We start from the raw sequence: 27,881 nt of genomic DNA, 5'->3' as shown, positions 1-27,881 counted from the left end.
GGTCTGAAGCATGGTTATTTGGAATTGGTTTGTATCAGAAGTACTATGATGCCCTATTGGCTATAGGATTTGGACAGAGAATCTATAAATTTGCTTGCTTTACCCCTCCCTCTATCTCTCTCTCTCTTACCAACTGATGAAGGAGCATCTCACACACCGTGAACTGAAAAGGACAACACAATGAAGAGTACAGCTCGGCAGCCATATCTGAAGGAAGCTGACCAAAAATGATGCCTTAACTAGAGACATTTAAAGTAACTAAAAAGTCTGTGTACCACCTGAAACTACACATCAGCATGTATCAGGTTGTGTGGTTGCCAATATTCAAATGTACTTTGCTTGTTGTTATTATTTATGAATATTATCAATATTTAAAGTGTAACTTAACTCCTGCTTGTCTTTTACTACACCTAATTGTCTGAGATTATAAATGTAGAAGGGAAGGTGGGGAGAAGTTATATGATACAATACCTTATAAACAGTGGAAAGTCTGTGAGATTTGAGGCATTCTGACAAAAGCTACACATTAATAATACAAAAGGGGAAAGTAGAGTATTATATTACTCTACCAAGACAAAACACATACATACATACACACATACATACATACATACATTTTTCATTTCTTGAGCTTCTGTAAAATTTGAATTTCCCCTTTGGGGGTCAAATAAAGTATATCTAATCTATTTTTATATTATATTCACACATACACAGACATATTACATACTGTATTACACAAACACAAAACACCCCATGGTAATTGTTGGTCCTGTTTGTGCACCATTATTGGCTAAAATTTTGCTCAGATACTTTGGAATACACAAACTATACACTATCATTTTTAATAGGCTATCAGTATAAGCATATTTCAAATTAGACTTAATTGCACCACAGATATATGCAATTGAAAACTAAAAGCCATGTCACTTTCATAGAATAAACATAAAAGGATCAGCAGATTGATATATTGTCTCACAAAAAATTAAGTAATAGTAGCAAAAGATAGAGACAAAGTATCTTGTATATAGTTTATCAAGACGATTAAAAAAAAAGTTTCACCTGATAAATAAAATGATAAACAAAAACTGACCATCCAGATGAACAAAAATGAGAAACTTAAGAATTCTAAAAATGAAAAATAAACACAATATATATCTTTCCTGACGTAATTTTTTTCCTTTGTATTTGCAGCTACTTCTAAGATAAACGTACACTATATAACACAAAAAATATTACTCCACTCCAGTGTTGATGCTCACTAACAGCAGCAGAACATTCATTTGAGGTTTCTTTGTTTGGGACCCTTTCATTGTTCTGCTCAAATTTTTTTTAAAGTGAATCCATTTTATGAACAGAGAACTGTTTTCTTCATTTTGGAGAAGAGTCAGGCTAAATAAAATATTATCATTGTCATCATCTTGCTAAACACCAGCACTACAGTTTTGGTTAGCTAACAACACAGACTGTAGAAGCACAACATTCAGGGTACAGTAGGCTGAAACTAAAAGGGAAATAACCAAGCAATGATCATCATCACTGAATATTTATTTTAGCATATTTTCTTCTAAACCTAGAAATGGCCACTGAGTGATTATTAACAGCATAACATAATAAAAAAAATACTTTTAGCAACACTCTAAAATTTTGCTCTTGAGAATTTCAGAGGGAATGAAGAGTTAGTTGGACCCAGGACCCTATGGACGCCCCATATATTTTATTCTGCATACAGGTATATATAATTTGAATCTGCTATGGATGCTTCCTTTTCAGAAAATGGGTCCCCAATCTGTGACATTGTATTTTATAATAAAAATATAATTAAAAACACTTCTCTATGCTGCAAGCAACCATGCTGTGCACAGCTGTGAACCTCCAATTAATGGTTCACAGAAGGGATAATTAGAAGGAATACCAGCAATAAACTCTCACGCCTTAATTTTGCATGTTTTCCTGCTCTTACAAGATGTTATTATTAATTTCTCTTGAGAGTGTTTGTTTTTATTTTCCTTTTACTTTCATGATGGCATTAAGGGGATTTATGATATTAAACAGTGATCCTTCTAATCTTTTTTAAGTCGTGAAAAGCCTTGGAAACAGGGAAATAATGTTTTTGGTTACAAGAGAGAACATCAAAAAATTCCCAAGAACAGATTTTGAAACTTTTAACACACACCTTCCTGCACCTAAAACAACATATCAAAACTGAGGTTGCAATCCAATCTTGCATATATAAATATTGAATCTTTTTTATAACACCTGTGAGATTGCATTTCAAAATCGTTTCTGCCTTTTGAACATGTGACAAAATATAAATTATTAAAAAAAAAAAAAAAAAAAAAAAAAGTTAAAATAATGGCACCTATGCTTTCAATGGTAAAAACCAGGCTTATTCCATTCTGACTAAAAAAAAAAAAATCACACATCTTACTGCGCTTTTCTTTTTGTGTTTTAATTGGCAAGAATGCATGAAATCCAATATCTTTGGAAGCCCAGAATTAAGTAATGCTACCTCTCCTTTTTGACCTCATGAACTGATGCCATGTCAAAGCCTCAGGAGATGTGTAGATGGCTGAATTTAAAGTAGAACCAATCCCAGCAGCATCAAACACAGATAAGAGCTAACACTCAATAATAACATTGGATCCAGACCATCACAGTGTGCACTTACTTTGGGTCAATTTATAACCACTAATAAACATAGCATAATTTTTTGAGATTAAGGAGTAAGATTCAGATAAATACTGGGAGAACATGCCAACTGTACACAGATGGTTACCAATTCAAATCTAAGACTGTGGAGCTGTGAGGTAGCAATACATCCACTGCACAACTGTTATTTATTTAAACATTTTTCTTCTACATTTTGAAGCCTAAAGGACTGCACAAGAATATCCAGGATCAAACTTGCAGTTAATGGTAAAGTGATAGAACAAAGCTTGAAATAAATATACATTAATGGAGAAGTTATGATGTCATGGTGATGCCAGTTCAGAGAGAGGTGCTATTAGGCAAAACATAGAAAGATCTCTGGGTTGAAGTGGAGCTACTACATATCTACAACAATTCAAGCCATGTTTTTACTCTTTGAAAGGATGGCTACAACCCTTCTACCAGGGAAGCGTACCACCTTTAGTGGTGTTCCTCTTTTGTCCGATTTCAACCCCTTCTGCATACTTAATGTCAATATATGAGCGAGGTGTCATATTTTGCCGTCTTTGTATTGAAAAACCCTTAGATACTACTTCAAAATATCTTATCCTGAGGCACCCCAGTTCTTCAAAGGTTCAGGTTAAGTCGCCAATAGCCTGCTCCAAGATAGAAGGATTCTGTGAAACTTCTGTGAAGCCACACATTTTACCAAATTAATTCATGAGGGTTAATTTTTCACAGATACCTGTTTAAGAGTTTAGAAAAAAATGTGAACAAACAAACAAAAACTGAGTTTTGGCATCAATGTTCACCCTTGGTTTACCTTCTGATTATTTCTAAAGATGCCGACATGTTTTCTGAATTTAATGACACGATCGAGTACACATTGCTCAGTGCACTTTAGCACCTGAAGCAAATTGGCTGCAAGCACTGTTGTGTGCCATACAACATAGTACACCCAAGAGAAAATTTAAAAAGTTTAGATCTCGCCAACACAAACATGTTTAATACTGTTGGCTGCTATAATGCATTCCTCTGGGAATGAACCTGCTTCTTTTCAACACATGTCTGATAATTACCCAGAATATACAGAGCTTCTGGTACAGCCAGACCTTGCATAATCAGCATTGTACCGAGTACCAGCTCTGTGATATCAACTTAAAAATCGATTTAAAAAGAAGATGGGAGCTCCAGTCCAGTACCTTCATGAATCTTATGTTAGACATATACTACATACTTGCTTATAGTGGAGCAGTAAAATGCTTGGTTGTTTTTGTTGTTGACAGTATTTTAATTGAGGTTTTTGGAAGCTATACTACAATTCCTACAGGACAGATGCATCTTTTGTTCTTGCATTTTTGGCTGTATTGTAGGTGTTTGGGTAGGTGGCATAATAATGCTGGATTTCACTATGCAGTTAAAAGTAAAACACGGTCCATATTGAGTAACCCAATTTTGCATTCTGCTATTCTTGTTTTGGAACCAATTCCACTATATAACTAACCACTAACCCAACTACAAAAACAGTGGACAACAATAATTGATGGGTCTAAGATAAACTATTACACTCTCAGTCCCTAAAGTCATGACTTTATACACATACATAATATTATATATATATATATATATATATATATATATATATATATATATATATATATATATACACACACACACACACACACACACACACACACATACACACATACATATATATATACATACATAATATACACATATATATACATATACACAGTATATACACACACACACGCACACACACATACAGTACTGTTCAAAAGTTTTAGGCAGGTGTGAAAAAATGCTGTAAACAAAGAATACTTTCAAAAATGGAAGTGTTAATCATTTATTTTCATCAATCAACAAAATGCAGTGAATGAACAAAACAGAAATCTAAATCAAATCAATATTTGGTGTAACCCCCCTTTGCCTTCAAAACAGCAGCACACAGTTTTTGAAGGAACTCGGCTGGTAGGTTGTTCCCAATATCTTGGAGAACTAACCACAGATCTTCTGTGGATGTAGGCTTCCTCACATCCTTCAGTCTCTTCTTGTAATCCCAGACACACCTGATGATGTTGAGATCAGGGCTCTGTGGGGGCCATACCATCACTTCCAGGACTTCTTGTTCTTTTTTACTCTGAAGATAGTTCTTAATGACTTTGGCTGTATGTCTGGGGTCGTTGTCCTGCTGCAGAATAAATTTGGGGCCAATCATACTTATCCATCATGCAATACCATCAGGGAGGCGTATCTGCCTGTATTTCTCAGCATTGAGAACACCATTAATCCTGACCAAATCTTCAACTCCATTTGCAGAAATGCAGCCCCAAATGTTCAAGGAACCTTCACCATAATTCACTGTTGCCTGCAGACACTCATTATTGTACCGCTCTCCAGCCCTTCGACGAACAAACTGCCTTCTGCTACAGCCAAATATTTCAAATTTTGACTCATCAGTCCAGAGCACCTGCTGCCATTTTTCTGCACCCCAGTTCCTATGTTTGCATACTTGAGTCGCTTGGCCTTGTTTCTATGTCGGAGGTATGGCTTTTTGGCTGCAACTCTTCCATGAAGACCACTTCTGGCTAGACTTCTCCACACAGTAGATGGGTGTACCTTGGTCCCACTAGTTTCTGCCAGTTCTGAGCTGATGGCACTGCTGGACATCTTCCGATATCAAAGGGTAATAAGCTTGATGTGTCTTTCATCTGCTGCACTGTTTCCTTGGCTGACCACTGCGTCTACGATCCTCAACGTTGTCCGTTTCTTTGTTCTTCTTCAAAAGAGCTTGAACAGCACATCTTGAAACCCCAGTCTGCTTTGAAATCTTTGTCTGGGAGAGACCTTGCTGATGCAGTATAACTACCTTGTGTCTTGTTGCTGTGCTCAATCTTGCCATGACATGAAACTGTCTTCCACAACCTCACCTTGGTAGCAGAGTTTGGCTGTTCCTCACCCAGTTTTAAGCCTCCTACACAGCTGTTTCTGTTTCAGTTAATGACTGTGTTTCAACCTAAGTGTGACATTGATGATCATTAGCACCTGTTTAGTATAATTGGTTGATCATACACCCGACTATAATCCTACAAAATCCCTGACTTTGTGCAAGTGTACCTATAAGAATTGATGCTGGTTTGAAGGCAAAAGGGTAATAACACCAAATATTGATTTGATTTAGATTTTTCTTTTGTTCGCTCACTTTGCATTTTGTAAATTGATAACAATAAACAATCATTACTTATATTTCTGAACGCATTCTTCGTTTACAGCATTTTTTCACACCTGCCTAAAACTTTTGCACAGTACTGTATATATATATATATATATATATATATATATATATATATATATACATACACACACACACACACACACACGAGGGGACCCAAAAATTACCTGAATTTTGTTGTTGTTAGGTTGGTACTTGTAGTACGTGGTTGGGCCGCTAGGGCGATCTAGTTACACTCCTCACAAGTCAGTCTGCCAAGTGCCATCAGTCTGGAAGGTTGTGCTTGTGTTCAGTGAATTTTTTTTTGTAAAAGTAGGTTGCACAACAGTGTGAGAAGGTAACGCCCTGATTTGTGGGAGTTGGGCGATTTGTTCTTTCATCATGACAACGCTCCATCTCGCACTGCTCTCAGCATTCGCCAATTTTTGGCAAAAAACGGTATGACAACCCCGAACCACCCACCCTACTCACCGGATTTAGCTCCGAGTGATTTCTTTTTGTTCCCTCGGATGAAAAAAGACTTGAAAGGAAGGCATTTTGCTGACGTCGAAGAGGTAAAACAAGAAACGACCAGAGCATTAATGGGCATTACTTCAGACGAATTTAAAAAATGTTTTGAACAATGGAACAAACGGTTAGATAAGTGTATTTCCGCCAATGGAGAGCACTTTGAAGGAGACTAATTGTAGTTTGTACAGAAAATTAAATTAAACACGTTTTAAAAATATTTCCGGTTATTTTTGGGTCCCCCCTCGTGTATATTATATATATGTATATGTATATATATACATATACACAGTACTGTGCAAATACCCTGCGGTGGGCTGGCACCCTGTCCGGGGTTTCTTTCCTGCCTTGTGCCCTGTGTTGGCTGAGATTGGCTCCAGCAGACCCCCATGACCCTGTTGTTAGGATATAGCGGGTTGGATAGTGGATGGATGATGGATTATATATTATATATATATATATATATATATATATATATATATATATATATATATATATATATATATATATATCCATCCATCTATTTTACAACCCGCTGAATCCGAACACAGGGTCATGGGGGTCTGCTGGAGCCAATCCCAGCCAACACAGGGCACAAGGCAGGAACCAATCCCGGGCAGGGTGCCAACCCACCGCAGGACACACACAAACACACCCACACACCAAGCACACACTAGGGCCAATTTAGAATCGCCAATCCACCTAACCTGCATGTCTTTGGACTGTGGGATGAAACCCACGCAGACACGGGGAGAACATGCAAACTCCACGCAGGGAGGACCCGGGAAGCGAACTCAGGTCTCCCAACTGCGAGGCAGCAGCGCTACCCACTGCGCCACCCATATATATATATATATATATATATATATATATATTCTATGATCTGCTTCTCGCAACTGAAAGAGGGCGCCGTGGCAGATGTCAGCCGACTTGCTGACCAACCACAAGCATTACCTGGTAGGTAACCACCCCATACAATCAGATTGTGATTCAGACTACAAATGCCATTAATTTTTTATATTAATATATATATATATATATATATATATATATATATATATATATATATATATATATATATAAAAATATATACACACACACACACACACATATATACACGCACACACACACACTGCCTGGCCAAAGATAAAAGTTGCCACCTGGATTTAACTAAGCAAATAGGTACGAGCCTCCTATTGGATAATTACTGCATGGGCGATTATCTTTCAGCTGGCAACAAGATATTTAACCCCAACTGGTGCAATGAGTTGCTTCTCACTTCTTAAACAACCATGTCGAAAGACACATCTCGTGGTTGTGGAAAAGATGTTAGTCTGTTTGAGAAGGGTCAAATCATTGGCATGCATCAAGCAGAGAAAACATCTAAGGAGATTGCAGAAACTACTAAAATTGGGTTAAGAACTGTCCAACGCATTATTAAAAACTGGAAGGATAGTGGGGACCCATCGTCTTCGAGGTAGAAATGTGGCCGGAAAAAAATCCTGAATGATCGTGATCGGCGATCACTTAAACGTTTGATGAAATCAAATCGAAGAAAAACAACAGTAGAACTCAGGTCTATGTTTAATAGTGAAAGTAAGAGCATTTCCACACGCACAATGCGAAGGGAACTCAATGGAGCCATCAATGGATTTTTTCTTCCCTGATGGCACGGGCATATTCCAAGATGACAATGCCAGGATTCGTCGGGCTCAAATTGTGAAAGAGTGGTTCAGGGAGCATGAGACATCATTTTCACACATGGATTGGCCACCACAGACTCCAGACCTTAACCCCATTGAGAATCTTTGGGATGTGCTAGAGAAGGCTTTGCGCAGCGGTCAGACTCAACAATCATCAATGCAAGATCTTGGTGAAAAATTACTGCAACACTGGATGGAACTAAATCTTGTGACATTGCAGAAGCTTATCGAAACAATGCCACAGCGAATGCGTGCCGTAATCAAAGCTAAAGGCGGTTAAACGAAATATTACAGTGTGTGACCTTTTTTTTTGGCCAGACAGTGTGTGTATATATAACACACACATATATATTGTGAGACCCAGGTCCAAACACCACCACACTAACACCAGCACTTTATCAACCACACATTTATTAAACAAGTTCCGCACAGCACAGAGTGCCCCCAGCACCAATCACCATCCACAGGCCTTTCTTTAAATGTCTGTGGGCCACCTTTCCTCTCGTCACGGGAGCTTCATCCTGCTGCCAGTCCCGACTCTAGCTCGCTGATTGGAGTGAGGCGGCCCCTTTTATTCCCACCCGGATGTGCTCCAGGTGTGTGTGTGTCCTGCGGTGGGCCTATGTTCGGATTCAGCGGGTTGGAAAATGGATGGATTATATATATATATATATATATATATATATATATATATATATATATATATATATATATATATATATATATATATATACATACACACACACACGCACACATACATACATACATACTTACATACACACATACATTTTCACTTTACATGCTTCCACTGGGATCTCTCATTAGGAAACATGTTAATTTTCACTCGTATGCAGATGACACCCAGTTATAGTTTCTCCACTGTTGTCTTTAATTAGTTGTGTTAGTGAATTAAAGGAGTGGATGAATGAGAACTACTTGCCTTTAAACACACATAAAACAAAGATGTTAATTGTTGGAGGGAATGATGCGGATCATAACAATATTTTGTCATCATTTAACTCAGTTGGAATCCCCATTAATTATACTGAATCAGCCCGCAATCTAGGAGTTATCTTTGACTCTAGCATGTCATTTAAAGCGCATATTACAAAATTGTCCAAATCATGTTTCTTCCATCTTAAAAATGTTAGGAAATTAAGGCGCTTTCTAAATAAACAGGATTCTGAGAAAATAATTCATGCATTTCTCTAGTAGGATTGACTACTGCAATGCAGTGTTCACTGGATGTTCAAACTGTTCTTTATACAGCCTCCAGTTAACCCAAAATGCGGCTGCAAAAATTATTACAAGAACAAGAAAATACGAACACATAACTCCAGTTCTTAAATCCTTACACTGGCTCCCGTTTAAGTTTAGGGCAGATTTCAAAATTCTCCTTTTAACATATAAAGCATTAAATGGCCAAAGTCTGGCTTACTTGTCTGAACTTATCATGACTTACAAACCAGAGCACACATTAAGATCTCAAGATGCCGGTCTGCTTATGATTCCAAGGATTAATAAAATAACAATGGGAGGTCGAGCTTTTAGTTACAGGGCCCCTAAACTGTGGAATGGTCTGCCTGCTACTATGAGATGCCCCTTCAGTCTCAGCTTTTAAATCCCAGCTGAAGACTCACTACTTCAGTTTAGGATATCCTGACTAGAGCTGCTGATTAACTGTACAGACTGCATCTCTGTTGTTAGTCATTAGCACTAAAACATAAGTAACATGATAGTTATAATTGGATACTAACCCTCACCTATTCGGTTTCTCTTCTCAGTACTCAAATGTGGCAATTGGTGCCACGCCCCACCTGTCAAGTTGTTTTGCCTGCCTAAGGTAAAGTCATCCCTGATGGAGGATCGCAAGAATCATGGGAAGGAGGGGTCCTTTCATTGGATTGGCTGGCCCAGCGCTGTTTCAGTCATGGAATGGCCAAATGGGGGAGGCAGCTTGATGGATGAGGTCTCCAGGACTCTAAATATATCCAAATCTTCTTATGTGATATCATTTACTGTTAAAAAATTTTTATTTTTATACTGTATTGAGGATTTGTTCTGTGTATTGTATTGTATTGACCCCCTTCTTTTTGACACCCACTGCACACCCAACCTACCTGGAAAGGGGTCTCTCTTTGAACTGCCTTTCCCAAGGTTTCTCCCATTTTTCCCTACAAGTTTTTTTTGGGAGTTTTTCCCTGTCTTCTTACAGAGTCAAGGTTGGGGGGCTGTCAAGGGGCAGGGCCTGTTAAAGCCCATTGTGGCACTTCTTGATTTTGGGCTATACAAAAAATAAATTGTATTGTATACATACATACATATACAGTCATATGAAAAAGTTTGCAAACCCCTCTCAACTTGCATAATAATTTACTCTACTTCCAACAAAAAAGATAACAGTGGTATGTCTTTCATTTCCTAGGAACATCCGAGTACTGGGGTGTTTTATGAACAAAGATTTTTAGTGAAGCAGTATTTAGTTGTATGAAGTTAAATCAAATGTGAAAAACTGGCTGTGCAAAAATTTGGGTCCCCTTGTAATTTTGCTGATTTGAATGTATGTAACTGCTCAATACTGATTACTTGCAACACCAAATTGGTTGGACTAGCTCGTTAAGCCTTGAACGTCATAGACAGGTGTGTCCAATCATGAGAAAAGCTATTTAAGGTGGTCAGTTGCAAGTTGTGTTTCCCTTTGACTCTCCTCTGAAGAGTGACAGCATGGGATCCTCAAAGCAACTCTCAAAAGATCTGAAAACAAAGATTGTTCAGCATCAAGGTTTAGGGCAGTGTTTCCCAAACTCAGTCCTGGTGAACCCCTGTGGCTGCAGGTTTTTGTTCCAACCGGATTCCTAATCATTGACAACACCTGATAGCACTGATCTCATTTAATTAGCCGTTTTTTTTTTCTTTTAATCGACATTCAGAAAAGCACAGCAGCATGATTTTTACATTTATAAGACATTTAGAAATATTTCTGCTTTTGCTATAGATTTAAATGCTTAACTCTCTTTTGTTGATTTCATTATACTTTTCCCTTTCTCTGTGCAGTTTTTCACTCTTCATTGTATCTTAATAATGGCAATTTAAAACAAGCAGATCAGACACCCAGGCAAACAACACTGAATAATCAAAGGCTGCATCTACTTTAGAGTCAGACCCACTAATTAGTAAATAATGGATCAATTAAACAATTAGAACACCTAGAAAAGTAGAATGAAAATCAAGATGAAAGTACTGTTAAAAAGAAAAAAAATACATTATTCCTATATAACTGCTTGGTACATTTTAATTTTTTTTTTTTTTTTAGCGAACTTAGTTTTCTAATTTCTATATTGTTCCCTAAACACAGAATTTGGGAAATATCAGTTCATTTAATTAGCCCAGTGTGCCCACTGCTGCCACCAAATGTGATGATGCGGGTTCAGCTCCATGCTCCCATCTTCTAATAGGGAGCCCTTGAACCCAACACCGTCGGTAATGTCACCGATGAGCTAGACAGTGAGGCAATAACAATGGAGCAATGGGATGGTTCAAGGGCTGTTGGAGATCAGTGAGGTTGTGGAGAGCTTTAAACGTTAAGAGCAGTATTTTGTATTGTACCAGTAAACCCCCGATTCTCTAAAGAATTGCAAATCCAAGAATGGCAATTACTTTCTGTTCCCTCCAATCTTTGTAGGGATGTAAGATCATGGAGGGTGGGAGCGTCCTGGGAAAGTTTTCATTTAATGAAATAAATATATTTGCAGTAAAGCTGTTTCTGTTTGGAGTCATGACTCGTTTGGTTCTGGTGTTTCAGAAGCGCGTTGCAGGCGCCTTCATTCATTGTTTTTATCCATGCAGTGTCATTTTTTGTTTTTCTATGGGTGTGTTGTTAGCTAGAAGTCGTTTGCTGTTAGGAATCATAACTGAACCCCTGACCGCAGGTACTGTGGAGTAGCTGACGGCTGGCACTGTCAGTAGTCACCACTACCTCAAGTTTAAATATATACACATATATAGATAGACGCCGCATTCACTGTGTTTCCCAGTAGACATGATATGTTAGCATTATTGCGAGTGACAAAAGTGCCATTTAAACTAATACAGGTAGACGTGGAAACCGGGTTTTCTGATGAAAAAACAATAACGTTTAAAACAGTATTGTTTACATACAACAGATTTTGGCGAATCGTTTAAATGCAATTATTTATATCCATTTATACACTAATAATGGCAATTATTAAAAAATAATAATTATAATTATTATTATTATTAACCATTCCTCCCTTATAAGTAACATTTCGGGGACTGCCTTCTTCTATCTTCGAAACATTTCTAGACTTTGTCCTGTTCTTACGCAACACAGTACTGAAGAATTGTTTAATGCCCAAGTCACGACACGTATAGATTACTGTAATGGTATTCTATCTGGCATCCCACAAAAACTTATCCATCGCTTACAACTTCTTCAAAATTCTGCTGCCAGGATAATATCCTGCTGTTGTAAATCCACTGAACATATTACACACCTATTCTCTCTCAACTTCACTGGCTCCCTGTTAACTACAGAATACAATACTAAATACCGCTCTTAACATTTAAAGCTCTCCACAACCTCACTGATCTCCTCCAGACTTACACTCCTCTCGCTCACTCAGATCTTGTAATTTGAGAGTATTCAGTCTGGCAATATGGTGCAGCCTTAGTTTGTGGAAGACAGACACAACTAAAGACATGAGCATAAAATGATGGTTGTCAATTTCAAACTGTGTTTCCTCAATGTGCTCCTTGAGAAAAAACATCATCAAGTTTGAGAAATGTTAACAGCTAACAACAACCTACATAGTGGCTAAATATGTTTAGCCAAAACGTTGTTTGGAGGCTCACTTGAGCACATAAATGCATAGCTTTGCTAGCTTAGCCTGGCTTAGCTAAAGTAAAAGATTATAAAATGGGATTTTCTAATGGCCAAATATAACCAAAACAATTGTTCAGCCTTACCTATGAAATGTAATCCCCCGGGATCTGGTTTGGAGCGTACAGCGGTTTGTACAATCCCAAGCAGCATATTATTCATTACTTCACTCCACAGCAGTGCCACTCACAATATGCCGGCAACGTTGACGTACAATTCTGCGTCTAGTTATTCTATGTCTATGTTTAAATATGTCACCATGGCAACTTGTTGGCGTGCACGCTTTACGTCAAGTTTAGTTTACAGGTTGTGTTGTGTTGTTTGGGTGCCACTTACTGACTTTGGGAAGCCGCTGGGTTTGACTATTGGGTGCTGTGCGAGTGCACGTGCGCTTTTGGAATGTGTTGCGTCTGGCATCCATGCATATATACAACCTTCATAAACATTACTAAACGAAGGTTTTATATGCGGTGGTGTGCGAGTTCGGGCGGCGGTTGTATTGTGACCTGAAGTTTAGTTTACAGGTTGTGTTGTGTTGTTTGGGCGCTACCTACTGAGTCTGGGAAGCCGCTGGGTTTGACTCTTGGGCGCTGAGTCGCAGTGTGCGTACGCTTCGATGCATCCTGCGACCGTCGTCCTGTGTCCGTGCATATATACAACCTTCGTTTAGTAATATAGATTCTGTAGTTAACAGGGAGGCAGTTAAGTAGAGAGAGAATAGGTGTAATATGTTCAGTGGATTTAGAACAGCAGGTTATTATCCTGGCAGCAGAATTTTGAAGAAGTTCTAAGAGATGGATAAGTTTTTGCGGGATGCCAGATATAATAGCATTACAGTAATCTATACGTGAGGTGACTAAGGCATTAACCAATACTTCAGTACTGTGTTGCATAAGAACAGGACAAAGTCTAGAAAGGTTTTGGAGATGGAAGAAGGTAGTCCGAGAAATGTTACTTATATGGGAGGAATTATTTAAGAATAATATTATTTAATAATTGTCATTATTAGTGTATAAATGGATATAAATAATTGCATATAAACGATTCGCCAAAATCTGTTGTATGTAAACGATACTGTATTAAATGTTACTGTTTTTTCATCAGAAAACCCGGTTTCCACGTTTACCTGTATTAGTTTAAATGGCACTTTTGTAACTCGCAATATGGCGTACGCACTGAAGTATCGTGTCAACTGGGCAACACAGTGAATGCGGCGTCTATCTATATATGTCTATGCTGGTTTCGCCTTACCCGGAAGTGCAGCCGGATGTCAGCAATCAACCACCTGGAGCACTTCCGGGTACCCAATAAAAGGGAGCCAGCGACCACCACTCATCGGCCAGAGTCGGGTGGAAGGAGGACAAGGTTGTCTGGGAGGAGTGGTGGTGCCAGAGAAGAGTGTCTGTGCTTTTGTGTTACATTAGTGCTTGTACTTTGGGACTGTGTTGTGTCTGTGGGTACAAGGAAGGCATAGCCCACAGACGAAGAAAATAAAAGTATTTATTTTATTTTACACGTGCCTCCCGTTTTCAATCTGTGTCGGGTCAGGCGCTATATAGCGTCTTCTTACAACATATACATATATACACACATATATACATATAACATTAGATTACATACACATACACACACACACACACACACACACGTATTATATAACAAGGTCTCAGATACAAAACTGATTCACACCAAAATATATTACAATGATTTTTACTGAACATGCTGTTATCAGGAAATAAATACATTTTAGTTTGTTACATTGCATTCAGCACAAAGCCTGATACATGTTTTTGTTGCGGAAATTTGAAAGTTATATAATATTAATATAAATGAGAAGTTATAGAGCAGGTTTCAATATTTTAATATTCTCCTCAGCAGGGATTGTAACCATCATTATTATTTCAGATTTGAAATTAATAGCTATGGTATTATACTCCCTGCAGTGGGTTGGCACCCTGCCTGGGATTGGTTCCTGCCTTGTGCCCTGTGTTGGCTGGGATTGGCTCCAGCAGACCCCGTGACCCTGTGTTCGGATTCAGCGGGTTGGAAAATGGATGGATGGATGGATGGGTATTAAACTCCACAAGCTTAAAAATGTGGTTAGCCTATAAGACATGATTCTTGCTTAGCTTACTATTACATTTTAAAATAGTTTTCAATACATACTGAAGTCAAAGACAGTACTCCCTTATTTCTGCTTGCAGTGCCCCTTCAGGTTTGGAGTTGGAACAAACTTTCTCATCATTAAATAGGCTTCCAACTCAGCAGTATTCATAAATAAAATAGAATAAGACTTAATAAAACTTTACCGATTAACTATTTTAAATAGTAGAGGGGTAACAATATTTTGTCCTTAAAATCATAATAAACAAAACACTTTTACTTAGCTTTGGTTTTGCAAAAGGTAATTGGAATACTGACCAATCAAAGGGCTTGAATTTTAGTTTAGATGAATGCACACAACATTTAAAACTTGCAATCTGAAATTTGAGTTAAATGTTTAGTCTTTACAATTCTACACTATTCAAGACCTTTTCTTTGTAGCTAAGCCCGATAAGCTTGACAATCTTGTCTTGCTAAATTTTCCTAAATAAGACTGGGCTGAAGTGTGCTACTCTATTTGGTTATTTATTGTGTGGGTGTATATATTTTTTTATGTATTATGTGTGTCTTCTGTTCTCTTTGTGAAGAAAAACTTTCTAACATTTGCAAGAAATCTACCCTTAACAAGTTTCCATGTTTGTCCTGGAGTTCTTGTTCAAGAACTTAAAGTTATAACTGGGAATTACAAAACTAATTCACTTCATAATTAGAGAGAGAAAAAAAAAACTTCAATCACGTTGCCTCTTAAATCTGTTTCCTTAAACTGAAAAGACTGAGCTCCTTCACTCTTTCCTCAAAGCACATATCTCTCAGTCTCAGGTTTATCTGGTCACTCAGGAGCAGGAGCTTGGATGTTATTGCATCATTGACATTAATGGAAACACCATCAGACCTCTGTTGTATTCTACAGAGGAATTAAGTTGTTGTACGTTGAGAGAAAGATTTAGAGAAAGGTTTTGACCAAGTACCAAGAACGGTGGTGTACTGGAGTTTCACAAAAAGGGCTTTGGGTTGTGAATTTAATGTATGAAGGAGCTAAAATAAAATGACTGTTAGAAGTGGAAATGGAGACACAGAAGTCCTTAAAATCTGGGTTGATGTACATCCGGGGTCTTGTCTCAGTCCTATTACTTATCATCATTGACATGGATGCAGTCAGTGAATTTGTCAGAAAAGAAGCTCAGTGGGATATGGTGCATGCTGATTATCTGATTATAGTGGATGACTTAGCCACTAATCTGCAAAAAAGGCTGAAACAATGGCAAAAGGCGATCAAAAATAAAGAACTTTTGGATAAATTGCAGCAAGTCTGATACAATAGTATGCTCAAAAACAGATGAGCTCCTAAGGATCATTGACTGCAGAGGAATTACTCTAATACTCTAAAAAAAAAAAAAGTGGGAACGTTAAAATATCTAATGATTAGTGGCAAAGGAAGATGCAAGGTGAATGTGAGACACAGGATTAATGCTGTATGGCAGAAGTGGAGTTGTGTGTGATAAGAAAATGCTAATTAGAATTAAAAGGCAGGTCGAAGTCAAAGTGAACTTTATTGTCATCTCAACCATATTAAAGTATACAGATAGATGAAATTGTGAAGTTCAGGGTCCACAGTGTAACAATAAGAAGTGCAAATAATAAATTAAAAATAGATTTAAAATTTAAATTTAAAATTAAAACACAAACAAGAGAAGACATTGTGCAAAGACAAGACAAAGTACCACCAGCAATATTGATGTGTAGTTAGCAATATGAACATTGATGCAATGTATGGTATTTGCAATCTAGATACATAAATATATGTATCAAAACAAAGATTAGACCTGTGCTGACATACGGAGCAGAAACATGTAAATTAAGAAGAAAAGAGGAGTAATTCCTGGAAAAAACTGAAATGATAAGATGGATGAGATGGATTCTTGAGTTTGCTGAAGGATAAGATAAAGGAATGAGGATATTCACTGCAACTCCTGAAATAGCCACAATTGGCTTTGAGCCATAATGAATTGTTCAGTGTTTTATATACATTGTGTTCTCTGTTCATTATTCTGTCTGTGTGCTTGAGCTAAGTAAAAGATCATTATGTGATCATTATGTGTACATAGTGTATATCATACACTGAAATTACAGTACAACTACCACAGTTTTTCAGAACAGTAACAATAATACAATGCCAAGAAAAGACACAAACACATACAGTATTATCTAGGAATTTTAGATTGTGGTGCAAAAAGTCATAAATGCCATATGTGAAAAGCATAAATATAGACGATACAATAGTTTAAGGGGGAGGGAAGGGTGTCAGTTTTAAAATACACAAGAATATTGGATTCACCTTCTACCACTATGCTACAGTGATTCACTGTATTAGTCTAACAGATACATTTTTTTCTTGATGAAAAGTGAAATTACCATTTTAAAACTTTCAAGTGCTATCCAAATAACCAGAAGGAACTAAGGCTACAATACCTTTAAGCTTTAATCAAAGCAGAATGCTTTAAGTTAAACAAATTCAGGAAACTTCTAATTGCCGTGGGAGTATTCCATTCCATTGAAACTGCTTTAACAATAAAAATTTCAAGCAAATGAGTAATAACTAAATTTGCCATCTGCTAACACTATCAAAGACTCTGTAATCAAGCTTTTCACAAAATGTTTATAGCATACTTTGGAAAAGAAACAGGTCGTTTAGGAAAGAGAAATTGTATGATGATTTAAATGAAAACAGAAGATGGTAACCGCAGGAATAGCATGACATTTTAAAATCCATAGCTTGACGGTATAATGCAAAGAGAGCGTGTTAATAAAATACAATGCAGCCAGCAGCTTTGCCAATTAACTAACTGACCTTAATTTACCCTGAATAAAAAGGGCTTTAGTAAAAATAGGATTGTTTTATGACAGCTCCATAACACAAAATCAATACATTATTTTTTTTTCTCCACAGTATTGGGAATAGCCATCAAAATTGTGGGATTTCTATTACTAATCCACAGCAAGTCATTATGAATACCCCAAAATACAGTATGTACTAAAACAACAATGTTTAGCTTTGATTTCTTCATTAGTAATGATCTTACAGGATCACAGAAGTATAGCATCAGTAACACTGAATGGCTCTGAAGTATGATGTTTGTCAAGAAGTAAATGAAGCTGACATTAAAGGCATTTTTTGTTTAAATTAATACGATTTTATTACGACAGTCCTTTCAGTCCTAGAGATGTTCTTGGAAATTGTCATCTATGAGGTACTGTACATCAGTAGTGTCTCATTAATTAATTTCACAGGAGAACTCATGTTTCAGACCTGTTTAAGTGCAATGCTTTACACTTTAAAAAAAAACAAAAAAAAAAAACTTTTTTTGAATTCAGTTGAGTTCCACAATATCCTGTGTTTTAAGACTAACCTAAAAGGAAAACCGTCAAGCTTTTCCATCTTTTAATAGCTGAAAGTACTCATTCACATAAAACCTTTCATGGTTTGAAACAATGAGGAAATTTTTCTAAAAATTACCAAAAAATAGCAGACCATTGACATCTCTAGCCTAGTATTGAGTTCATAAAAGAATCAACACAATGGCATGAAGCTGGGTGTGTCAGTTCCCTAACCCAACCCTTAAAACTACCAGGAAGAAGCAGACTTGTATTCAGGCAATCAGAAATGACATACTTTTTGAAAATATGCCCGAGTCTAGTGATACATTTACCTTTTCAGAGCTGGTATAGCTATAAGACTATTTTGATTTTGATACAAGTGTGAAACAAGCACAATGTAAGAGTCAGTAAGAGTCAGTGTAAGATGCAACTTTCAAACTAGATACAGTGCTAATCTACTGCCTTTGCCTTTTAGTAATTCATATATTCGCACTCATGAAATGTGAAATGAAATAAACTTGTGTTACACCATATAAATGGCAAGATTAACAGAGAGGAACGATGGGGCCATACCCAAGGACATGAATGACTCAGACCCCGCCACGAGTGGCAGCCTTTCCAGCAGCTCCGTGTATGACTATCTTTCTACCTTTTCCTCTATTTCACTGATCACTCCTACCACTTTCTTTTTTACGTGGACTCGTTCCCTGGACACTTTTTACTACTTGGACATGAATTTTTCCATGCCTAGACTCGTCTATTCAGGTAGTCAACTTCAAGCGCTGAGAACAAAGGCCTGCGCCGGTGTGGTTCATTATTTACCCGACAAGGTAAGAAGGTCGTATCGTGGCAGCAGAGCCGGCACAAAGCTAAAAGCCAAGCGGCTAGCGAGAAAGTGGCGTTACAAGCCTTCGGTGCCTTCTGTGATCCTGGGAAATGTGAACTCACTACCAAATAAAATCAACGAACTGGCAGCGCTGGTGAAAAATGTCAGGACCTACAGAGAATGCAGTTTTTGTGTTTTTGTGAAACGTGGCTAACATCCCAGATGCTAATGTGGAGCTACCCGGGTTTAGCACAGTTAGAGTGGACTGAGACGCAAATACCTGCGGGAAGCGGAAAGGAGGACTCGCTCTCTATGTGAATACAAGGTGGTGCAACTCTGGACATGTAAACGTCAAAATCTCCACTTGCTGCAGGGACATTGAACTGTTGGCTGTAAGTCTGCGTCCCTATTACTTGCCCAGAGAGTTTGGACACGTCATTGTTGTTATGTTAACATCCCTCCTCGGGCGGACGTGGAGATAGTGGGTGACATCATCCATTCCACTGTTGCTAAACTACAAACGCAGCAACCCGAGGCGCTTGTGCTAATCGCTGGAGACTTTAATCATGTGACGCTGGACAAAACATTACCTGCCTTCTCCCAGTATGTGGATTGTAACACCCGGGGAAATAGGACTATTGACCTACTGTATGCAAACGTTAAAGACGCATACAGCGCCACCCCGCTGCCTGCGCTTGGGAAAGCAGATCATAACCTGGTTCTGCTTCAGCCTCACTACAAACTAAGAGTGAGGGAGCTACCTACAACCACACGCTCATTCAGAAGTGGTTTCCTGAGGCAGAGCAGGCTCTGAGAGACTGCTTTGGATCTACGGACTGGGATATCCTGCAGGGATCATATAGTGAGAAAATTGAGGAGGTTGTTGACTGCACCACTAACTACATCAACTTCCGTATGGACATTGTAGTTCCAGTAAGAACAGTACACTGCTATTCTAACAACAAGCCATGGATTACAAGTGACATCAAGGGCCTTTTGAACCAGAAGAAAAGGGCTTTCAAAGGCGGTGATCAGCATGAGCTCAAGCGCGTGCAGAAGGAACTCCGGGTCCAGCTCAGGGCGGCAAAAGAGCATTACAGGAGAAAGTTGGAGCAGAAGTTGCAGAATAACAGCATGAAGGAAGTGGGGGATAGGATGAAGATCATCACTGGCTGCACCTCGAAGCGGGGTGCCACCATCAAGAGAGACGTGGAGAGAGCAAACCAGATGAACAACTTCTTTAACAGGTTTGACCACCCTAACCCACTCTCACCTCAGAGTACTGCACCCTCCACCCATCCTTCTGCTGATAACAGCATTGGAGAGAGTTTCCCCCCACCCATAATTACATCAGCCCAGGTAAGCAGAGAGCTGAGGAGACTTTGTGCCAGCAAAGCAGTGGGTTCAGATGGAGTATCGCCACGACTGCTGAAGGCCTGTGCATTGGAGCTGGGGAATCCTCTACAGCGTGTCTTCAACCTGAACCTGGAAAAGGGGAGAGTCCCGAGGCTTTGCAAAACATCTTGCATCACCCCAGTCCCAAAGGTATCACGTCCTGGTGAACTGAATGACTTCAGGCCTGTCGCCCTGACGTCACATGTGATTAAGACCATGGAGCGGCTGCTGCTTCATCACCTGAGGACACAGGTCCGCCACGCCCTCAACCCTCTGCAGTTCGCATACCAGGAGAAGGTGGAAGCGGAGGATGCCATCATCTATATGCTACACCGATCCCTCTCCCCCTTGGATAGAGGCAGTGGTGCAGTAAGAATTATATTTCTGGATTTCTCCAGCACCTTCAACACCATCCAACCTCTGCTCCTCAGGAACAAGCTGACAGAGATGGGAGTAGATTCATACCTGGTGGCATGGATCGTGGACTATCATACAGACAGACCTCAGTATGTGCGTCTCGGGAACTGCAGGTCTGACATTGTGGTCAGCAACACAGGAGCTCCGCAGGAGACTGTACTTTCTCCGGTCCCGTTCGGCCTATATACATCGGACTTCCAAAACAACTTGGAGACCTGCCACGTGCAAAAGTTCACTGACGACACTGCTATCATGGGCTGCATCAGGAGTGGGCAGGAGGAGGAGTATAGGAACCTAATCAAGGACTTTGTTAAATGGTGCGACTCAAACCACCTACAACTGAACACCAGCAAAACCAAGGAGCTGGTGGTGGATTTTAGGAGGACCAGGCCCCTCATGGACCCTGTGATCATCAGAGGTGACTGTGTGCAGAGGATGTAGACCTATAAATACCTGGGAGTGCAGCTGGATGATAAATTGGACTGGACTGCCAATACTGATGCTCTGTGCAAGAGAGGACAGAGCAGACTGTACTTCTTTAGAAGGCTGGCGTTTTTCAGCATCTTCAATAAGATGTTGCAGATGTTCTATTAGATGGTTGTGGTGAGTGCCCTCTTCTATGCGGTGGTGTGCTGGGGAGGCAGCATAAAGAAGAGGGACGCCTCATATCTGGACAAACTGGTGAGGAAGGCAGGCTCTATTGTAGGCACGAAGCTGGACAGTTTGACATCCGTGGCAGAGCGATGGGCGCTGAGCAGGCTCCTGTCAATCACGGAGAATCCACTGCATCCACTAAACAGTATCATCTCCAGACAGAGGAGCAGCTTCAGCAACAGACTGCTGTCACTGTCCTGCTCCACTGACAGACGAAGGAGATCATTCCTCCCCCACACTATGCGACTCTTCAATTCCACCCGGGAGAGTAAACATTAACATTATACAAAGTTATTGTCTGTTATACCTGCATTTTTATCACTCTTTAATTTGAATGTTATTTTTTTTATCAATATGCTGCTGCTGGAGTATGTGAATTTCCCCTTGGGATTAATAAAGCATCTATCTATCTATCTATGAAAGACTGAAATTATAACAATCTATAAACAAAAAGGAGATGCTCTGGAATGTGGAAAATACAGAGGAATTGGAAGTTGCATTAAAGGTGTATGAAAGAGTAATTGAGTGACACATCTGAACAAGAGTAAATATACATCCAAATCAGTTTGGTTTCATGCCATGGAAAAAAAAAATACTGTAAGGGAAAAATAAATAGGATTGGACCTTTGTTGATTTAGAGAAAAGTACCAAGAAAGGTGGTGTACTGTGTCCAAGGAGGAAAAGAATTTCGCAAAAAGTAATTTGGGTTGTGAAATCAATGTATGAAGGAGCTAAAATGACTGTTAGAAGTGGAAATGGAAACAACAGGATTCTTTAAAATCTAGGTTGATGTACATCAGTCCATTACTGTACTTTTCATCATTGATATGGATGCAGTCAGTAAATTTGTGGGATATGGGATATGCCGATTATCTGATTATAGAAGATGACTAATCTGAAGAAAAAGGGTGAAACAATGGAAAAAGGTGATCAAACTTTTGGATAAATTACAGCAAGTCTGAAACAATGGTATGCTCAAAAACAGATGAGCTCCTAAGGATCACTAACTGCAAAGGACATACTCTAAAACAAGTGGGAACATTTAAATATCTAATAATTAGTAGCAAAGGAGGATGCAAGGTGAATGTGAGACACAGGATTAATGCTGCTTGGCAGAAGTGCAGTTGTGCGTGATAAGAAAATGCTAATTAGAATTAAAAGGCAGGTGTAGAACACAATGATTGTGTTGACATATGGAGCAGAAATATATATATTGAGAAGTAACTCCTGGAAACAACTGAAATGATAATGCTGAGATGGATTCTAGGAGTTTGCTGTAGGATAATTCACTGCAACTTTGATGTTACCTGTATTACAAATGAGTTAGATTAAGCACATAAGAGGTGGTTTTGTCATGTGCAGAACAATGAAGAAAAGGAAGTATGAAGACAGAAGTATATAGACGTCAGATCGTAGCAGGTGGAAGAAATGTTGGATGCATACAGTAAAACCAAAATTTGATAGTGCTCTCTCTCACAGTAGATGTTTTGGCAGACATAAATGAATGGAGGTAGAGAACCTGTGTGGCTGACCACTCCCCAGTGAGTGATTTAACAGCCTGAATGAGATTAATAGTAGATGTTATGTAGATTGGGATCACCTGTGCTGAGGTGTTGGTGGTTTAGGGGTTGCTAATTAATTATTTAATTTGGAAATCTCCATGAATACCCCCACTCCTTCCCCGCACAAGTCCACTGAGTGACACAGGGGGCCCCCAGTAATTTAATAGTCTGGGAGGGGGTACTTTAAATTACTTAAGATATAAATTAGGAGGATCAGTGGGTAGAGTATATTCCAAATGTTTGGGATAAAATTTTCATACTGATTATTTTTAAATTAATAATAAAATTTAATTCCTGTTAATTATTCCAGTGTTTACAATACACATAAACGAGTCTTTTTTAAACAAATCAATGAACCATAATTATATAAAAACAATAAAAGGTACCTGCTGAAAAAAGAAAAAAAAAAAAGAACAAAAATTGTTAAGTAGATACTTCTTTGAAGCTTTTAGAAGCTACTATGGCTTGCTATGGAAAAATGATTCTGAAAAGCCTCTTCTTTATATGTTGTACTATGGGTGCCAACATCTGCAAAACTCTATGAACAAAGAAATAATCTGAGACTACACATCTCACTGATTTTGGCACCAGTAGAGGTGGCTCAATTACAATTTTCACCCTTCTTTAGAGAATATACTATATTAATGCCGTTACCCTTTTAAAATATTTAAGAAAAACGAACATGGATTGGGAACATAGGAGGAGAAGCTCAGAGTAAAACCATAGTAGTCGTAGCTGTAGGTGGGGTCAAGTGATAATGATCAGAATTGCAGTAAGAATTATGACTTTGGGTCTTAGCCCAAAGAATGCCCAGGACTGTGGAGAGCAGAGGAGAAAAAATATAGGGCACTACCAGCAAACTAGCAAAACCAGGAAAAGGCCATTAAACTGTTTAGGATGATCCCTGCAAAAAGACCTTTAGAAATGTGTACTTCAATAGCAAATTAACATTGTTTGAACTACTTGATAATAAATATAAATTTATCATCATGTCATTTCTTCCTTTATATGCAAGTCAGAGATTTTTGTATTAACAGATTTAATCCCTTTCCTAAACCACAACCTCTTAATTTTAGAGGTACATACTGTACTGCTAATTCTGATTAAAGAAATATTAGTATTTCTGTAACAGCAGAATCCTTAATAATCTGAAGCCAAACTTGTAGCTGGACCATAAAAAATAAATTTCCACCAGTGAATTGAAGTTAACACCAAACCTTTTTCCTCAGTATAACCATTACAGACTAGCTCAGTTTGAAAATTATTCTCTGCAAATGTCTCTCAATTTAGACAATCAAATATAGTTTGAACTAGACCTTATTTTTCAGAAATGTTTAACACATTAAATAAGCCTGCTGTAGCACATCCATAGCGTAATGCAAAATTCCTTCCAATTTGTACATGCTTACCGCTATTGACTGAGAGTAAGACAGTGCATAAAGAAGACTTAATTTTGTGGTCATTTTTAAAGCATGAATAATAATGAAGAAGAATAATACTTCCTAAAATACATTATAATAACTATATACATTTTTGAAAAGCCATTAAGAGTTAAAATATTTCTTAGAGAGTAATATTAAGATATATTTTCTTGTGTTACTTTAAGTTTTTGGTATGTGTTGGAATCAATGCACTGCAGGTATGTATTTATATAATTCTGAAATAAAATTTGCATGACCTGAAAGAAATTCCTTGAGTAGTTACTTGGACTCTGGCGGGTTGGTGGTTTAGGGGAGGAAAAAAAAAAAAAAAAATCAAAAAACTACCTTTGACTGGTCTCTTTTTCTGCGCTCCTCCACACGATGTCGGAGAGATTTAGTTAGAGTTCCAGCTGAAGGCTCAGGTGACCTTAAAAGTAAGTATAAAAAGATATATTAAAAAACATTCTATTTCAGTATTCTTACCAATCAAGAGACTATGTGAAATCTTTTGCCAAAGCATCACTTTAACAATGTAGTAAACCTGTATTTTTAAAACAACTAAAGTGATTTTAGTGTTTTCAAACAGTTTAACATATTGTCCATAGTTCTAAGAGGAGCACAACGTATGGTGTGAATTTAACAAAATATTTGCAAGATGCAATAAAGCTGAAATTTATTTTTCATATGGGTTAAAATAAAATTATTTTTAGCTAACTAAAGAATATTAAATATTTAACATTTTTCTTACCTAAATTGGATCAAATAATTAATCAATTTACCTGCAACATTTTTTTAATTGTATATCTGTTGTGTTTCATATGGTTTCCTTCTCTTAAGGGATTAAAAATTACAAGCTTGATTGCTAGCACCAAGACCATTCCAGCTTCTCCTCTAAACTGAAGTGGAGTTTGAAACTTGCTAAGTTTAAGCTGCTGTGACTACTACATTTTAAAACGTTCAAATCAATTGATGGACTGAACTCAAAAATTCACAAGATTGATGAGGCCCTGACTAAGTTTGTGATTTATTTATTTATTTTTATATAAATGTAAGAGAATAATGCATGAGGTATAATAAAATAAAATAAAAATTTACAAAACTGCAGAAGTCTTTCTCATAAAAGTTAAAAACTTACTTATATAGTGCTAAAACAGATGCCTGTCCAGCAATTTCAGAATCATCTTCAACAGCATGCAAGAAGTTTGCTTTGTTTTTCTTAGGAAAAATTGTTGCTTCTTGATCTAGTAGCATAAGTAACACTTTCACAGTTTCTCTGCCACCATAGGCCGTAGAATGGTTAATTGCATAAGCTTTTGGCTTTTAAAAAAATAAAATAAAAACAAAAGCTGAAGAAGCCATTATAACAAGAAAAGTTAATTAGATTTTAACATTTTTTTTTAGATCTTATTCATATATGCTCACACAGAGTGGCATAGCATTATAACTCCAGAGTCTTGGGTTTGATTCCTGTACCTGGGCATTGGCTGTTAGAAGTTTGCATATTTTCCTCATGCATTTTTCAAGTTTTCCTCCCATATCCCAAAGATACTTGAATTAAGGTACAGTAATTGTCTGTTCTAAACTGGCCTCGCTATGCAATAGTATCCTGAAATTCACACCATGCTTTCAAAGCTGGAATAGGCAATAGTTCCCCTTGACAGAGCACACTTGCACACATACCCACACTCATTGACAGACACGCAAGGCAATTTAGTCATAAATTAACCTAACCAGTACATCTTTGAAAAACCATACTATGCTGAAAAATACCCACTATGATAGAGAAAATGTGCAGACTCCACATTACCATTGCTTGGAAGAGGATGCAAACTCAGGACTCTGAAGACAAGTGGCACCATTACTGACCACGGCACCTGTGTGTCTCTTTCAAGAAATACTCATTAATTTTTAATTCTTAGTTTTTAGACCCTGGAACAACCAAATGAACTGCATTTATGTGCATAAATGCATAAAGCTAAGGTAAATATAGGATATTAGACATTAGAAGTAAAAATGTTAAATTTGATAACATGATGAGAGGCTTCAAACTTGAAAAAATAACAATGAGAAGGACCTAGGAGTTGTAGTGAACTTGTTGCTATCTCCAGAGACTGTACAATAGTAATCAAGAAGGGTAATAGGATGTTAGGTTATACATTACAATGTGTGGTGTACAACTCAGTGGAAGTTATGCTTAAGGTTTATGATGCAGTAGTGAGGCCATATTTGGAGTACCAAGTATAGTTTTTGTCTCCATTTTACTAAAAAGGTATAGCAGCTACAGAGAGAAAGTCCAGAGGAGTGCAACTAAGCCAATTCCAGAACTGAGAGGTTTTTAGCTATTGGGAAACAAAGGAGATGAGCCTTTTCATTATAAGTAAACAAAGATTAAGAGGAGATATGATTGAAGGTTTTAAAATTATGAAAGGAGCTAGTACAGTTGGTTCCCATTATTACATTAAAGTACACAGATGGAAACTTGCTAAGTGTAGATTTTTCATGAACGTTTAGAAAGTTTTTCTTTACACAGAGAACCAATTGGGCTGAAAGGTTGTTGCTCATCAAAATTGTTCTAATCTTCTAGAAAATAACATTCAATTATTCTATGCCAGAGCTGAATGTTGATCAAAATGCAGGTGGTCTAAAAAAAATATTACTTTCATATTAAACATGACAAATTAACTCATGCAACATGTACAGTTAGTCAGAGGCTAACTTGAGCTAATTCATAATCTTTATTTGTACTTTAATTTCCCCATGTAACTTTTCATGTAAAGAAAATATAATATAAGGTTTAGCACATAAATATATAGAAACTAATGATGCAGCCAGGTTAGCCAGTGGGAAAGTATTCTTTTGAGCACAGATCAATTCAGTCACCTAACCACCTGTTAAATTAGCACTGTGTGGTACAATAAGCATATAACAGGTTAACAGGCATGGATCTGACGATATACATCCAGTAATATCCGGAATTGTATAGAACCTGATTATTTAAGTTAGTGAATATTCCAGAGAAGTAACATGATAGGTGCAGTATTTTAAAATTTTTGAAGTCTGTTTAATTTCTGGCAAACTAGATTTTGTTGCCTTCTTTATAGCTGTAAAGTTTAATT

At 37.8% G+C, this 27,881-nt stretch overlaps 1 protein-coding gene across 1 annotated transcript in view; it reads right to left on the bottom strand.

The window, feature by feature from the left end:
- Positions 1-27,881, bottom strand: part of parpbp (PARP1 binding protein) — an 80,387-nt gene that overhangs the window by 8,091 nt on the left and 44,415 nt on the right. Inside the window, exons 8-9 of the mRNA XM_028816501.2 lie at positions 25,901-26,082; positions 25,111-25,192 (exon numbers count right to left, since the gene is read on the bottom strand). Of these exons, the coding sequence (XP_028672334.2) occupies positions 25,111-25,192; positions 25,901-26,082 (264 nt within the window). The remainder of the gene's footprint in view (positions 1-25,110; positions 25,193-25,900; positions 26,083-27,881) is intronic.

The sequence above is a fragment of the Erpetoichthys calabaricus genome, chromosome 1 (genome assembly GCF_900747795.2).
Source record: "Erpetoichthys calabaricus chromosome 1, fErpCal1.3, whole genome shotgun sequence".
Taxonomy (NCBI): Eukaryota; Metazoa; Chordata; class Cladistia; order Polypteriformes; family Polypteridae; genus Erpetoichthys; species Erpetoichthys calabaricus.
Note: the sequence above shows the minus strand (reverse complement) of the source record. Positions and strands in the feature narration are given on the sequence as shown.